General features: G+C 36.8%; 2 protein-coding genes across 11 annotated transcripts in view; one reads left to right on the plus strand and one right to left on the minus strand.

Annotated features, from left to right (window-relative positions):
* fancl (FA complementation group L) overlaps positions 1-10,982 on the minus strand; it is a 34,906-nt gene extending 23,924 nt beyond the window's left edge. The window contains exons 1-7 of one of the 5 annotated variants that reach the window (XM_083539479.1): positions 10,599-10,980; positions 9,940-9,998; positions 7,684-7,744; positions 7,361-7,417; positions 7,122-7,219; positions 2,749-2,845; positions 598-666 (exon numbers count right to left, since the gene is read on the minus strand). In XM_083539479.1, coding sequence (XP_083395605.1) covers positions 598-666; positions 2,749-2,845; positions 7,122-7,219; positions 7,361-7,417; positions 7,684-7,744; positions 9,940-9,998; positions 10,599-10,685 — 528 coding nt within the window. In that variant the 5' untranslated portion in view covers positions 10,686-10,980. Of the gene's footprint in view, positions 1-597; positions 667-2,748; positions 2,846-7,121; positions 7,220-7,360; positions 7,418-7,683; positions 7,745-7,837; positions 8,175-9,939; positions 9,999-10,598 lie in introns of those variants that run through there. The other 4 variants (XM_083539477.1, XR_014533215.1, XM_083539478.1 and 1 more) reach the window with 4 other exon arrangements.
* A 128-nt stretch (positions 10,983-11,110) lies between these two features.
* LOC310724966 (uncharacterized protein) overlaps positions 11,111-17,087 on the plus strand; it is a 206,548-nt gene continuing 200,571 nt past the window's right edge. For 3 of the 6 annotated variants that reach the window (XR_014533218.1, XM_083539482.1, XM_083539481.1), the window contains exon 1: positions 13,209-13,302. Coding sequence is in view for 2 of the 6 variants with exons in the window: in XM_083539482.1 (XP_083395608.1) it covers positions 13,242-13,302 (61 nt within the window). In the remaining 4 variants the exon portion in view is untranslated. Of the gene's footprint in view, positions 11,252-13,170; positions 13,303-13,339; positions 13,457-17,087 lie in introns of those variants that run through there. The other 3 variants (XR_014533216.1, XR_014533217.1, XR_014533219.1) reach the window with 3 other exon arrangements.

Below are 17,087 nucleotides of genomic sequence, written 5' to 3' on the forward strand. Positions count from 1 at the left end.
CTCAGCAGGACAGCAAGAAGCAGAAGGTGCTGAGCTGGCCTTCACCATCAGAAAGCTGTGTACTACTGCCATGCTGCACATGGAACACAGCAATCCAGCTCGCTCACCTTCCACACTACTTTACACTAAACTACAGCTGAATAACCTCATATGCTGCCTGACTATGAAATATGATCGATTTAATTCTTCTTAAGCTTCAAGTACAAAGTTGCAAACTCCTATTTTCAGAACTTAGTTGCGTCTTATTAGTGTTTTTTCACACCCCCTCGTCCCTGTCCTCTTAGTTCATCTGGCAAACCTAATTCCTCTGAGAGCTGAAAACTTCAAGAAAAAAAAACAAACAAACAAAAAAAAATATAAAGAAAGAAAAACTGGTGTACAAAAACACCTTTCATCATCAACACAAACATGTCTTCAACTGCCAACCTTGAAGTAATTAGCACTATTGTGCTTGCATTGTTGAGTAAAAAGAGGCTAATTAAAAAAATCTTTAGAATTCAAAAAGGGTGTGGATACGCGGCAGTGCCAGTGTCTCACACATGGAAAAAAAAAAAAGAATGCATTTTAAGGAACCTGTGTTAGATGAGAACATTGTACCTGTGGGGTCCACGTGATGACCAGTGGGACAGGCAGGTCTGCAGAGCATTCTGGAGCTTCAACTGGGTACTGAGAAAACCAGAAAGTATAGAAACATTACACCAACACTCTGCACTTTACACATTATGGACGAAAGGTGACTTTTCCAGCCATATCTGGTTCTTCCACAAAATGTTACCACAAAGTTGAAAATACACAACTGTATAGATTGTCTTTGTTTTCACAGCAGTACCCAACTTTGTGGCTGAATGAGCACAATGAGCACCGCAGCCACACTCAAATCTTCCCCGAAGAACGAAAGTTACTATAACAAACCTGTCTATATAGTGTATATTATGAAATTAAATTATTATTAAAGGTGCATGGAAGTGTTTTTTTTTAAACCCTACACCCACCCACAGAAAGCATGATCAATCCTGTACCTTGTTTTAGTTATTAATGATTAATAACCTGATCACAATATTTACTAATGAATGTATTTTTGCTCTACTTCCTAAAATAAAAAACATTTGAACATTTAAACAGTCTTCAAATTCGTGTAAAGACCACTTTAACTGTAAAATACGTTCCACTATTTAAATAACAGACTCCACTATCGATTATTTAAATGTAAAGTAACATTTGTCTACTTATAAGTGCTAAACCGTTTTCAATTGCTGGAAATTTCGAAGTAGATATTTTGTTTTAAACCTGTATTAAACCTGTTCAATTCAAGTGACAAGTCAAAAGCTAATCATTGCAAAAGTCTGGTTGTAAAGGAAGATTGTAAATGTGATTTTCTGTGAACTAACACTAATCAAATTAAACTCATAAAGCCTGACTAACTCTGACCTGGCAGTATTTACTTAAGATGAATTGATTCATAAATAAAGGAAAGAATAGGAAAATGTATAAATGCTGTACCACGTGTTCATGTAGCACCAGGTGAAGCAAAATGCCATTTTAACACTCGCACATTACCTGGTATCTTTGTCTCTTGAGTGTTATATGTGCCTGCCTGCTCCTGCCCATATGAATATCAAAACAGCAGACTCCCTTAACCTTTTTTTTGTAGGGTCACACAGGTTCCTAGTTCCAATGCAGTTTCTAGAGCTCCTCTATAACATTCACAAGATTCCAGTGAAATTCTGAAAGATCACGTATTTGGCATTGAAATGTTTATTTTCACACAGAAGAGATGCAGTATAAATAAGAAATCCTGCACATACATGAAATTTACTTTACACACTTAAATGGCAAACTGTAACCCAACCATTTTGAATGAAAATGCCTTCTCAACTCCCTCACCATTAAAGTTAAACTCGAGGTAATCAAACTGTATCCATGTCAGCCGCATAGCTGGAGGTCCTGGAGATCCGCCTTTCCCTGCAAGCCCTGTGAGCATATGCAAGACAGGGGCATCGCTGCTATTTATAACCCTCAGCAGGCAGGTGGGCATGGAGCGTTCCTCACGCCCTGCTGAATCTCATCAGGACCCAGTGCAGTGCCAGCGACCTGCCGCTGGCATTTTTGACCCACCATCGCTCCAAATCCGGAGCTGCCCTGGCCATACACTACTTCTCTCTCCGATATGCTATTTTGTAGCTACCGTACCTCTCGCAAAGCTCAATTTTCTGCTTCTGCTGTGACCCCTGTAATCATTTCATAGAGATTGTTTATGGCCTTATCTCTCCTTCTGCACATCTCACCTTCTCACATCTCTGCGAGGACAGTTCTTATCTAAATTTTTGCAAAAAGACTTACAGTCACAGAACTTCACATTAATGTATTAAAATTTGTGTGCTTATTCAGTCACACAGGCATTAGTAAAGTAAGGTTCTGATGTAGACTGAAAAAGACTGGTGTTCAGTAGTGTTGAGGACAGTACTCTATAGCAGACCATTCAAGATCTTCCACTGCAAGCAGTGTAAACCTTGTGTCCAGGGGTATTGTCATGCTGGAACAGGTTTGGGTCTCAGTTCCAGATCCAAGAAGATACAAAATTCTAAACAATTGTGTGCCTCCAAACTTCTGGTGACAGTTTGGGGAAGAACCACATATGGCTGGAAAAGCCAGATGTCCAATACTTTTATATAATATATATTAAAACAAGATTTCGGAAACACAAGCTAAGAAGAAATACACGTGATCTCGGTTTCTCAGCAGCCTTACTTTTGATTTCAGCTTGACTATAACGACATGCTGACGGTGAGAAGAGTCATCAGCCTTCAGTTTAAGAGTGCGGAAGTCGGTGTCGATGAAGATCAGCCTGCAACATGACAATATGGGAATGAGTAGGAATAATCATATCGCCAAATTTTCTTCAAAATGTAAAAAAAAATAATAATAAATATCTAGAATTAAACAATTAGTAAATTAAATAAAAGTTGTGTACAAAAGTGTGCTCTTATTAAAAAAAAAAATGCTTTCAAATGAAACTAGCTTCAAAAACAATGCACTTTCATTTTATACTTCTTAAAAAATACTAATATTACATTAATAAAAAAAGCAGTAAATAGAAATAGCCTAAACAATTAACATTTGTTGATGAAACTTTGTATGTATTTAAAAAAAAAAAAAAAAAAAAAAAAAAAAAAAAACCCCAACCAAACAAAAAAAATAAATAAGCATCAGTACATTTTGTGCAGTTTAGTGAAGTTTTTCCCAGCAGGCTGAAAATTCTGCCACAATCCTTCTAGAGACTTGACAGTATGCCTGAATATTTGACAGCATAACTGAATAGCTGACAGCATTAAATGTTTTGTATAAAAAGTAGTCTATTATGTAATATGTTGCCTTCTGAACAGTAGTGTATATATAGAACCTTATCTATGAACAGGACTCATGCAGGTCTGTCCTTAACTTATAGGACAATAACAGACAGGTCAAAAGTAAGGAAAAACTGGTGGCTCTGTTCTGTTTTGCGGGGAGTTTTGCTGCCATGGTTTATCCTAATATGAAACGTCTCTATCCTGTTGACTCCACCCCCATCCACAGGGCACAAGGGCTCACTGAATGATTAATGCGTGAGAAAATGATGAAAATCATACCTTATGGCCTTCACAGTCACCACATTCCAACTCAATTTTGGAATGGTATGTTAAACGGTGTTCATCATCAAGACACCAAATGAAGGAATCTTTCAGAAGAATGGTGTTTAACCCTGCAGCACATTTTCAGAGGATCTAAAACGACATATATTAAACAGTTCTGTGGCTCATGGTGGCCCTCTGCCTTCCTAAAGCACCTCAGGTTAGTTTTTCCTTTAAATCGTCACCACATGTAGGTCGACTGCAAAAGGTTCTTGAATAAAAGGAATTACAGCTCATCTTTGATAATCACAATTTGAATCATCATAAATCATCATCAACTTCCTCATCGCATCAAAGACCCAGCAGTTATTTCAGCATTCTCTGGAAAACCTACATTTATCACTAACTTCTTCCCTAACTATAGCGCTGATCAATATCCTCGTTCTTGTAATAGAGTCATCAGGATTCCTTCATTTTCTGAATAGTCATGTTTCTCGCCCTTACTTCCCTACTTAACACTCCATCAAGCAATAGGATAAATATCAGACTCGGTTACATGACCTGACGCCTCAAAGCACACGGTTTGTTCATTTCTACCAAACAGAAAACCTTTTTCCAAGCCAGTATGCTGTTCTGCATTCCACCGAGATCACCGAGCGAAGTATCAGGGCTTGCTGGCATTCACTTCAGATGATTGAAACAGCTTGACAGCTTGATGTCTTGCTGGGAGGATTGATGAGAACATTACATTTGCAACTACAAAATCAGCGGCACTCATAAACGTCGGAGGGGACATTTGGTGTGTATGCATACAAACAGGCCGTGGACAAAGCTACAACGGGATAAAACATTTGGCTGAAAGAAAAATAACATAAAAATATAAGCTGTAATATTGTTACGGAGCCAGAGTTTTTTTTCCCCCCTTTTGGAGTCAGTTGCTAAAAATATTGAATGAGGTTCTATTCTTGGAGATGCCACCCGAGATCATGTGTTTTAAAATACAAAGTGCCAGCTTGATATAGATGGTCAGAAAGAGAGCCAATAGGAAACATTTTCAGGTCTGGTTATCCTGGTGGGGTGTTAAAAGACTATAGTGAGAGACTGAGATTCTGTCCCATGCATATGTGCAAGCGGTGACAACCTCCCACCAAGATCCTGGTTTAAAGACCCCGCCACCACCACCACCACAAAATAAAATAATGTAAAGTATTTCTCAGTTTCTGGGAAAAGCCACACACCTTACATCATCTTTTAATAAATCTGGTTGAGTAGAGATCTAATAAGTTATTATTTTTAATAAATCCTAACATTTTAAAGCCAAGAATAAGTCCAAAGTAAAAAAGTGACCCCATCTTTGCAGCAATTAACACTAAATATGCCTTCTTCAAGGCAACTAAAACTCATTAAAATGACCAGGTTCTGCAGCATACCCCCCATGCCTAAACCAATCAGAGTTCACTACCATGTCAGACTCCAGGCTATAACCACTAATACAAATTAAGGATCTTAATTAATCTCCAGTACATTTACAGATAGAGCTGCTGTATAATACTTTTGACCACAATTCAGCAGGGAAAAATGGATATGTGCTCCTTGTCTCATCTCTCTCTCACTTATAACTTCCACATTTCCCCATTAAGCTTAAAAGTGGGGCCCCCAAATAGACCAATTTGCCTGTACTAATATCATAATTATATCTCTGGCCATTAATAGAAAGAATCAAAACATGAGACATGGTCCAGTTGCCACGAATAGCTTCCATATAGGTTGAATTACACACCTGTACACTGCTGCATCGTGTGAATAAACATCTTTAAAGTCATCAGTGTAAATTCTCGAAAATGCCAATCAGGACATTCCAGTTATTGAAATGAAATACAAAAATATCTTAAATATGAAGGAATATTAGGGGCAGCATAGACACTATATAGATAACGATCTTTTTTTGGACACCTGACCATAAGATTCATATTTGCTTTCTGAACATCCCAAGTCCACATTTGCTGTAATAAATATGTTCTAATATGAGGATGTTCCACTAGATTTTGGAGTGTGCTTGTGGAGATTTGTGCTCATTCAGCCACAAGGGTGTTAGTAAAGTCAGGTATTGATGTAGGGTGAGGAGGCCTGTGGTGCAGTCAGCGTTCCAATTCATCCCAAAGAGGTCACAGCTCTATAACAGGCCACTCAAGATTGTCTTCACTATGTTTTAATAGAGCTGGCTTTGTGCACAGGTTCACGGTCATGCTGGAACAGGGCTTTGTGTTGCCTAGCTCAAGTGACGGGAAAATCGAATGCTATAAAATCCAAAAACATTGTATATAATTTAGTGCCTCCAACTTTCTGGTAAGAGTTTGGGGGGAAAAAACACATTTGGCTAGAAAAGGTAAGGTGTCCCAATACTTTTGTTGATATAGTATATCACAAGTTTATGTTCACAAGAAGCTCCATGCACCTTGTGTTTGTGTATTTTATCCCAATTAGGGTTCATCATATTAAAAAAATCTATTTTAAATCCCAAACACTTCAAGAGTTCAAAGATGAACCACAAGTGTGATTCCAGTTCTCTCTCCAAGTCATGTTTAACAATCAAAACTACCTGCTACATTTCCTCCAAACACACACTGTCCTTAACTATTACAAAAACAAACAAAAAACAAAAACAAAATTGTGTTACTATTGATGCATAAATCATGTTTTGCCTAGAACTAAATACAAAAAAAGCACAAGAAGCTGGTGGTCAAACATAATGAGCTAATTTGCATATTACAAGATTACTGTGTCTGCACTTGACTGCTATTGTAAAGCCGTGTGGTTAAAACACAGATGTCAGACTCATCTGTAAGCCAACTAGAGCCAATAAAAGCATACAGTCCAGTCGTACTTAACATTTTCACATTGGAGCAGTATGGCCTTATATCCACTCTGGACACAGACACAACTATGCATCTGCATTGAACATTCTAAATGACAGTGTGTTCATTTTTTATTAAGAAACAAATGCCCAAAGACACAGCCATGTCCATAGTCTGTAGGAATGCAGAAAGTTGATGTTAGACCAACTGCATTTACCATACAGTGCATGACATCAGTGACTGTTCTTAAAAGAATCAGGGAACCAGTAAACCATTGCATAAACAATGTTTTAACTCATTTTAAGGATTAGACATTAGATATAAAGCAAACAAAATTGGGTGCACAGGCATTTTATGAATGCTTTATGTAAAATGCTGGTCTAAAAAAGACTCTTTGAGAAACAAGTTCAGTGTAATTTGTCCTTTGTTATAACAATTAAACTCCAAATGCTCAAATACATCGAACAGTGTAATCTGACTTTCTTTTACTACTACAGTAAAGATGCTAGGAGAATAGATACATAAACCCCTGCAAAGGCTCGCAAAAATGGCCCAGAAATTGAGTTTAGGACTCTCAAGATTTAAATTGTTACCAAGATTTATGAAACTAGCCGGATGTAACGTGGGTCCTAAACAATACAGTGTAAGAATGTCGTACTTATCCCATCCTAAACTCTCTATCTCTGTGATGAGCTGCGAGTAGTACTGAGGTGGTGGGATGGACTGCCAGCCTGCTTGGCTCTTCAGTGCTATTTCCTGATCAAAAGAGTGATATAACAAAAATACACTCAGAATAAAGTAAATTCAATTCATGCATGACCTGCATGAACGTGTAGCAAAAACATGAAACTTGAAAACAAACAAACATGACAAATTCAAGGACAAAGTATAAAGTACCAGTACGGTCCTTAGCTCCAAGATAAATCCGACCAAGCTGGAAGAATGATGTAGCCTCTGTACAAACAAAAAAAAAACTGTATCTAATCATTACTATAATACACAGCAACTGCAAACCAGGTATATGATATAGGACTATATTTACATAGTCCTCAGTGTAAATAAATTAATGTATTGAAAGTTTTCATAAAAATAATGAGATTTTGCATTTGTGTGATAAACAAAAAAACAACAACTATCGATTATTGTAAAAGTATTTAAACCATTGACCAGTCTATTGATCAAAATCTGAAAACAGTGCAAAGTATTGCGATTATACTGACCTGTTTTAAAATGTGCTGGTGGTTTTTTAACAGCCGTTTCAGTTCCCAGCAGCAGTGTAATCTATAAAACAGCAATTTTCACAGGGCAGCATTAACGCTCAGCTAGTCTACAAACTCATACTGAAGAATGGATTGATGCTAATGCTTACAGTACCCATGAAATGCTTGACGGTTGATTTGATTTTGTATATTGATGCAGTTCCTTTTGAAACAAGAAGCCAGCCATGCAATGTTTAAACGCTTGAGTGATTTGCACAACAGCCAATAACAATGACCATCACAGGCACAGATGTTGACAGAGAGCCATAGGGTCATCACTGAGGGGCATTTGACCCTTCAGTGTGGGAGATTCACTTATATTCTTTTTACACTTCTTGCAGAAGCCCTGACAGCGCCTAAAGACAGAATTACATTCTTACAGCACAACACAGTGATTAACAATATTAATGCTAAGCTGTTAATAAGTGTCTATAGTGTAAATGTTCAGCCCCAGGGGGGGAAAACATATACAATATATATATATATATATATATATATATATATATATATATATATATATATATATATATATATATATATATATATATATGGCCAATTGTTTCTAGACACCTGAACATCACACTTTTTAAACAGCTTATTCCAGACTGAGTCCCCTTTTACTGTTATAATAACCTTTATACTTCTCAGAAGGCTTTTCCTTAGGATTTTTCAGCAAGGCTATGGGGATTCGGTCATAGAAGCATTAGTGAGGTCAGATACTGATGTCAGGTGAGAAGTTGCATTCAGTGCTCCAGTTAATCTCTAAGGTGTTCAGTGAGGTTTAGGTAAGGGTTCAGTGCAGGCCACTTAAATTCTTTGACACCAACCCTGGCAGACCCTGTCTTCATGGAGCTTATTTTGTGCACAGCAGCACTGGTCGGCTGGACACATGATTGGTCCTCTTTGTTCCAGTGCAAGACAACTGCAATGCTGCAGCAAACAATGCCATCATGTTCAATTGTGTGCAAAAGTTTGAGGAAGAACCACTTATAGGTGTAATGGTCAAGTGTCCACATACTTTCAGACAGATTAGTAAAATATTGATAGCATTTAACAGACCAGAGATGCCCAAAAGAGGGCCAATGGGCCAAATATGGCCAGTGGTGACCTTCGATTTGTCAATGCCATTTATGCGTAGAGAAAGAAAAATGCCATTTGGAAAAAAATTTGAAAGATAATGAAATAAATAAGCTCCAGCTTCATGTGTCTCTTAAGAGGTCACTGAATAGTTGTATTAGGCACTGAAAACAATTGTGCAATAAATTGGATTGTTTCTCATTGTACTATACGATTTGCTGAACTTTGAAACTAAAACTGCATCAGTTAAGCATTTTAAAGTTTACAATATTATGAAAAGGTCCATGGCAACATCAATTGTAATATAATATTTGGTTAATGCAACATTTACTTTTGGCCTATAGTTTTGCACCTCTGAACTAGACAAACACATGACCAGTACAAAATGAGTCATTGGATAATTTGTCAGAATTTTCCCAAAAGTAACAAAGTACAAAAAATATGAATGGCTTTAGTTTTCAAAGCAAAACCTTTCACTTATTGTTTGCACTTAATCATTTTTTTTTTTTTTTTAGACACTGTCTTACTGATGCCCATAAATATAGACTTTCGGACTAAAAGCTCTTTGGATTTCAGCAAAGAAATGTATACAAATATACAATTTACACTACATTGGCAAAAGTTTGCAGACACCTGGTCATAAGTATAGTATGTGCATTTTGAGCATCGCATTCCACATTTAGTCCCAAATTCCTCTTATAATTCCCTCCATTTTCTCCCCCACTATATTTTGGAGTGTGCTTGTGGACATTTGGGCTCATTCAGACACAAGGGTGTTAGAAAAGCCAGGCACAGATGCAGGTGAATTGAGGAGACCTGAGGATCCCAAAGATGTTCAATAGGGTTGAGGTCAGAGCTCTATACCAAAAGATCTTCCACTTCAACACATGCAAAGCATATCTTTATGGATTTTGCTTTGTGCACAGGGGCATTCTCATGCTGGAACAGGTTTGGGTCTCCTAGATTAAGTGAAGGGAAAAATGTCATGCTACTTCATCCAGACATCATGCACAATTGACCTTCAGCTTTGCTAGAACAGTTTTGGAAAAAATCAGGTGTCCCAATACTTGTGTCCATATAGTGTATAAAACATACATTATACAAGATTAAATGAAAGGAAAACAGCTATTTTGTTTATACCTTGCCTGTTTCAGCTGATGGTCTGGAGGCAGCATTATTCTTAACCTGAAGTCTCTGTCCTGTCAAACACACAGAGCTGTAATCCTGCACACACAAGCTTACTGGTTTGTCCCAGAGATGCCCAAACTAGGCCTCAGGTGACCTTTCATTTGGCCACCGTGGCATGTATTAGCAGAGGACAAAAAGTGGAAAAAATAAAAATAAAAATGGCATTGGGAAAAACTTTTGGAAAATAAGGACCAGTTGCATGTGTCTCATTAGAGCACAATGAATAGCTGCATAAGGCATTGAACTCTATTGTACATTAAAAGCAACTGTTTCACATTGTACTATAAGTTTCACTGATCCAGAACTACACTGGTTCTGCATTTCTTTTATTCTACCTAAATCACAAGATATATATGACAGATTAGATAGATTAGATAGATAGATAGATCTGTCATTCCATAGTAGATACACAGCAACTAAATGCAGTTTAACATCTACCAAAATTGCAAATAGTAGCAATTGTGCAAATAGAGAAGTGCAGATATATATGTAAATATATGTACAGCAACTACATATAAAGACTATGGCAGTGAAAAATGAACAAAAGCCGATAAGTACACTAAGTGTATATATAAACATAAATGTGTGATTTAATATTTAGCTCGACTTACCTGCACTGAGATAAAACCGTCATAAACAGTTTTCTCTTTATCCAGAGCAACTAATAAAGGACACTCCTTCAGCAAGTTTTCAGCCATTGTTTAAAAAATAAACCTGAAGTGAACTGATGAAGCGTCACTGAGTGACAGTCTGACAGAGCTAGCGCGCTACTGCTACATTAGCCGGCTAGCTCCAGTACTTCAGCCATTTCCACTCCCATAGTTGCTTTTTCACACCTAATACTCTTTCGAGATGAAAACAGAGACTCAGACGCGTCTAAAGCTCACTCGGTTCTGATATGCTGTGAGTTGTAGAGTTTATTACTCGGGTAGAAGGAGAGCAGAAGCTGCTGCAGCTCACTGATTCCCGCAAAACCGAGTCGAATCAGCGCTACGTCATCACGCGCTCACTGAGCAAACTTTATTTGAAAGCGCTCTGGCAAAAGAAAATATTTATATACACCTGCGGCTTCTTATACCCTCAAGAGCAGCTCATCATCAGGACAGCACGTGTTCATCAGAATGCAAAGTTTCACTACTCTCACTCTAAAGGAAAAGATGGCAACATAATATAATCTAAAATATACGTAGAAGCCTGCAAGTATTCATGTGTCAAGTATATATTTATGATGAACACGCCAAGTTGCGGAGGTCGAGCACGAATGGTAGGCCTACACTGTTTTTACTTATTTATTATAGTTATCTTCTTCTTCTTCTTCTTAATAATAATATTAATAATATTCGTAATAATAATAATAATAATAATAATAATATACATATGAATAGGGATGATAATAATATTGATAATATCATTATTATTATGATTATTATTATAATGATTATTATTAATATTAATATTATTGTTCATATTATTATTATTATTATTACTTTATCTTTTTCTGCAGTGTGGTGCAATCAATTCCATTTGATGTTTAGATGTACAGTAGATTAGTGGTGTTTCATATTCATCTTATAAGAGTCACTAAAATAAATTGGGAGTATTACTTTAAATATTTGTATTGACAGCAATAATATTTTTATATAGGCATTACCACTATTACCTCACTATGCCACATATATACAGTAACATATGTCTTCTTCCTTTTCCTCTACTTCTTCTTCTTGATGTATGTGTATCTTAGCTGTATAATTTGTTCGTTTGTTTGTAGACCTGCAATACAGAGCAGACTGTAACCCTGTGCAGGTCTGTGTGTTCTGTAGGACTGCAGGACTTGTGTGCTATGTAGTGCTGTGTGTAGGTCTGTATGTTCTAATCCAAGTTTGTGTCATCCAGTGACAAGTTGTTATTTTATGTAACACCTTGGAGAAATATTGTCTCGTTTTTACTGTGTACTGTACTGTATATGGTTGTAATGTAAATGTGGACCATTCTTGACCATTTGATTTACAGAGAAACTCAAATACATGCTTCTGGACAAAAATAACATTGATCAGAAAATAAACAGAAATTCAACAAATAGATCCAGTAACTCAGTCTGGGAAAGCTTCCCCCTGATTTCTTTGCATGTTTATCTCTTGTTGGTAAACTTGTGGCCATTTTTTTTTTTTTTTTTTACGTACAGAAAGAACAGCTAGTATCATTCCTTTCAATTTTGATGTTCAAACAATTATTAAATAGTTGCAAATGTTGTGAACCCAGAGATGTGTTGAATTTCACATCCAACATATTAATCCTTATCATGACTTTACCGTCATGTACATGTAGACAGCATAAGAGAATTTCCCTGTTTCTCCCAAACCATTTTTTTCCACCAAACAGTTCACTGGACCAAAAGTAAAGCAAATGGGGGCACAGGAGGCCTTGGGAGTACATTGTTTCATTCTTGCTCATTTTCTGATCAATAATATTATTGTTTAAATATAAATATATATATATATATATATATATATATATATATATATATATATATATATATATATATATATATATATATATATATATTATATTATTATATATAATATATAAGATTATTAAACTCTTAATATGTGGTCATGTTTTCTCCAGGAGTGTATACGTTAGAAAATATATATACATATACAACAAAATATTACAGCATGGAATTTATTATGCGGAAGTGTTTCTAATTGATTTTCATAAATACAATTTTTTAAATGTCTATGCATGTGTGCATCAGTGGTCATTTTTTTTCGTTTAGTTATTTTTCTTAGACTTCTATAATTACACTGATTATTGATGATATATCAGCTACCGGGACATGACTACATGGCAGCTATATACATTACAGCATACAGCATTACATCAAAATTATTTCCATTCTAATCTCTTTTTTTGTTGTTGTTTTTTGCACATCAAAACTTAAAACCCTTTTTCCCCATAATGTGCCATTGCTTAACTTTGCAGCAACGCACATTTAGATCACACAGCAGTATTACCACTCTACTATGTATAATTAGCTTTTAAAACAAGCAGTGAAGAGTGTGTTGTTCTATATGCTATTGCTTACGAGGAGTGTGGCAGCCGTGCGTGCTGCACATTGTGCCTGGAGAGATTGATGTTTTGTCATCCACCTGCTTCAAAGCTGTAAAAGCAGCTGCAGCAAAAGGCAAACCTACCCGGCTTCCAAATCCAAACAAAGAAATCTTAGTGGGCTGTTTACATATCAGTGGAGGGATATGTGGGCTTGGGCTGATGTAGTGCCAGAATGGTTGAGAGATTTCAGTCCTTGCGTGATGGGTGAGTGTTAAATGCCTTTTTTGTTTGCTACAGCGAGGAACAATTTAAGGTGACTTGGGCTCTGTTTTTTGTGAGGGTAAGCCTGGATCCCGCAGCAATGTTTCTGTTTTTTTCCCTTCAGCCTGGCATGCAGATTGTTACAGCCGTGCACTGTGTAAGTCTAATGGCATTTTGGAGTTGAAGGTTTATGCAGTTATGCTTTTCTGAATAGCGTGCACTGTTTTTATTCTCCGTACTCCTCTCCGCTCTCTCTGTCCTGACGTCTTCCGCTCTTTTATAGCGTTTGAGCAGAGTAATCTATTGTGTCTTGTTTATCGCCAGCCATGGTCACTTCTCTGGAATGCAATTGGCTGGAACTACATCGTGTGGGTCTTGCTCCCTGCTTTTTTTTTTCCTCCTCCTCTCTCTCTCTCTCTCTCTCTCTCTCTCTCTCTCTCTCTCTCTCTCTCCCTCCCTCTCTCTCTCTTTCCCTCTCTCTCTCTCTCTCTCTCTCTCTCTCTCTCTCTCTCTCTCTCTCTCTCTCTCTCTCTCTCTCTCTCTCTCTTTCTCTAAGAGAATCCTTTGAAGCGAGACAAGAGCAGGGGTGCCTGGTTTATCGTGCCTCACTTTTCTTCTCTTTTCCTTCTCTCTCCATGAATAAGAATAGGGAACCATTATTCACATCAGAGTAGATTAAGTGTATAAAGCTTTGTTTAGTTTTGTTTAGTTTATTTTTTAAGCATTACATCTGAATGGCAAATGTATATTGGATTTTATATGAGTGTTATATTTTTAGATTTCTTTCTAGCTGATACTCTTTATTCCCTGGGTTTTATAGATGAATCAATATTTTCTTGCTTGGCTCATGTAATAATGTCTATATTATACTATGATTTTAGTTATCTAGAATGTTAATACTCTGTTTTCTACTTTTATATTACATGACTGTGAACAGTTATCAAGTTTGTGTGTATACCCTTATACTGTGAACATTTGCAGGTTTATGCCACACACACACACACACACACACACACACACACACACACACACACACACACACACACACACACACACACACACTCTCTGAAATGTGCATGATTCCACCTATTTTCTTTATGTGTAATGAAATAGATCAAGCCAAATTTAGGGCTGACCCGAGCCACCATGCGTATCAGAAATTTGGCCACTGTCCTGAATTAAACCTTTTTACAGGGTTATTGGCACCACGCATGAAGCACAATATGTCAGAGGAAGTTAACGGGTCCCAGGCCAGTCTCCTCGTTCCCTATCATTGACAGCATGTGCTGTGACTCGACTGGCCAGCAGCTTGGGGCTCAAATTCTCCATTATTAGAATTGTTTATGTCATTGATATAATTACTATTGTTCTAACCTTTTGCATTTTTTATTTATTTATTTTTTTACAAAAAAATCTAACATTGTGTCCCGAACAAGATATAAAACGCTCTTGTGATCAGAAATTGTCTGTGTTTATTCTCATTGGTTTTATAATGAATTTAGTTAATTTAGCTAATAATAGATTAAGGTTAGATGTTTTCAGAACCTGTAGATGACCCGGTCCGTAGGATATGCACTGATCAGTAGTGAACAGCTTTCAGCTTTCAAGTTACATTGAAAGAATTCGTTTCTTGGTTGCCGTTTCTACAGGACTGGGCCTTCTGTGTATAATGTGAGTCTGTGTGTGTGTGTGTGTGTGTGTGTGTGTGTGTGTGTGTGTGTGTGTGTGTGTGTGTTAAATTTTTTCTTTTGATACTGAATTATTATAATTTTACATCTACCTTAAGTGTGTATAGATTAGTATAGATTATTCTTATTATTGGACAGACAATGGGTAGCATTGTTGCCTCACATACTCAGAGTCCTTGATTTATCTATGAGGTAAGTTACTGTCTGTTCTATGCATGCTTTTCTCATGGGGTTCTTCCAGGTTGTCTGGTTTTCTCCAGCATCTCAAAAACATGCAGATAACTAATGGATAGTGGTACTGGGTTAGCTGTAAATGTGCATGTACATTGGACTGGTGCCTCACAGCCAGCGTTCCGAATGTAGTCGCTGTATTCATCTGGATGCTAATCAAGGTAAAGTGATTATTAGGAATTGGATTAAATTATTCAGGGCTTCTAAGTAATATCATCACAGCAAGTTTCAATACAACTGCATTGATATAGTGCATTAAACACCAGATATTGTCACACAGCAGCTTTACTGTTCAGGGGCTGTGTGTCAAAGGAGACAAGTAACTGCATTTCATCCTGTTACCCTGAGCTGTTACTGCATTGGCCCTCATACCAGCAAATGTGAAAAGTACAAACGTGGCACATTTTATGTGTCATGCACCAGACCGAACCATTTTTCCCTCCTACCCGAAGCAGGTGGTGTGAAGACTTAGCCTGGATTACAGGACCTTAGAGATAGCACTGAATCCAGCTTCCTGTCTAACACGAATTGATCGGATTAGAGCGTGTGGATTCCATCCCTGAGGGGAAAGCAAGCAAGTTGTATATAATTGACTTTTTTCCCCCTCTATGTTTTGTGGGCAGGGTGAAAACTTCCTAGGGTAAATATCAGAAAGGGCAGAGGTTTGGTCAGACTGGCAAAGGCTTAAGGATCAATACCGTAGTGTGTGTGTGTGTGTGTGTGTGTGTGTGTGTGTGTGTGTGTGTGTGTGTGTGTGTGTGTATATATGTGTTTCACAACATTAATGCACCGCCACAGACATCTGGTTGAGGTACAGGTTTTTGTGCCAGATGAAGCTTTCCATTGTTTTACCCATTCAGCTCCCAGTCCCTCAACTATTTACTATATATTTATTTATATATATATATATATATATATATATATATATATATATATATATATATATATATATATATATATATATATATAAATATATATATATATATATATATATATATATATATATATATATATATATATATATATATATATAAATATATAGTTATATAACTAACCATTTTTTTCTTTTAACTCCCCGGTCCTTAATGTTGGAAACTCTTCCAAAGCAAGTGAAACTTCACCAAGTCACAATCCTTGTAAGTGAGATCTTACTTGAGGAGTAAATCTGATTGTGATTTGAATCCTCTTGCTTATCTGGAGAAGGGCCGTGTGCTTCTCTTGAGTGGAGCAGAAACAAACACTTCAAGAGCAGCTCATCAAAGTCGCACAGACTCGGTTTCATTTCATTTTCTCAAGCGTCCCCCTAGTCATGCTATGAATTGTGTGTAATCTGTAGTATGGCTGGGTCAATTTGGTGGCACAATATTGATATTGCAATAAATATTTATATGACAGTACACTTGCTGATATATTGCTGTTACTCTCAGTACTTTCTTTAACATTGCAAGACTAAGTACTGAAAAATCTTTCCTATTTCACTCACATGCTCAATGTGTGTATTTTCATAGAATATACTACAAACCTTCTTTGTTCAATAAGTCAATTTAGATCTCACAAAAACCCAAGTGTTTACTTTTCTAGTGCATCCATTTGGATTTCTTTCATTCATTTATCCTTGGTAATCACTTTATCCTGGACGTGATTGTGGTGCATGCAAAACCTGTTTCAGGAATACACTTAGTGCTAGCATGGGATACACTCTGTATAGGATGCCAGTCCATTACAGTGAAACACAAATTACACAAACAGGAGGAAATCTAAAAACTGAATACAAAACCATACTATTAAAAATGTTAATTTATTATAAAAAAATAAAAATCCAACTTATGCTTATATGACTTATGAATTACTAGATATAGAAGAAAGGTC

Source organism: Silurus aristotelis, assembly GCF_946808225.1.
Source record: "Silurus aristotelis genome assembly, chromosome: 4".
NCBI classification, from domain to species: domain Eukaryota; kingdom Metazoa; phylum Chordata; class Actinopteri; order Siluriformes; family Siluridae; genus Silurus; species Silurus aristotelis.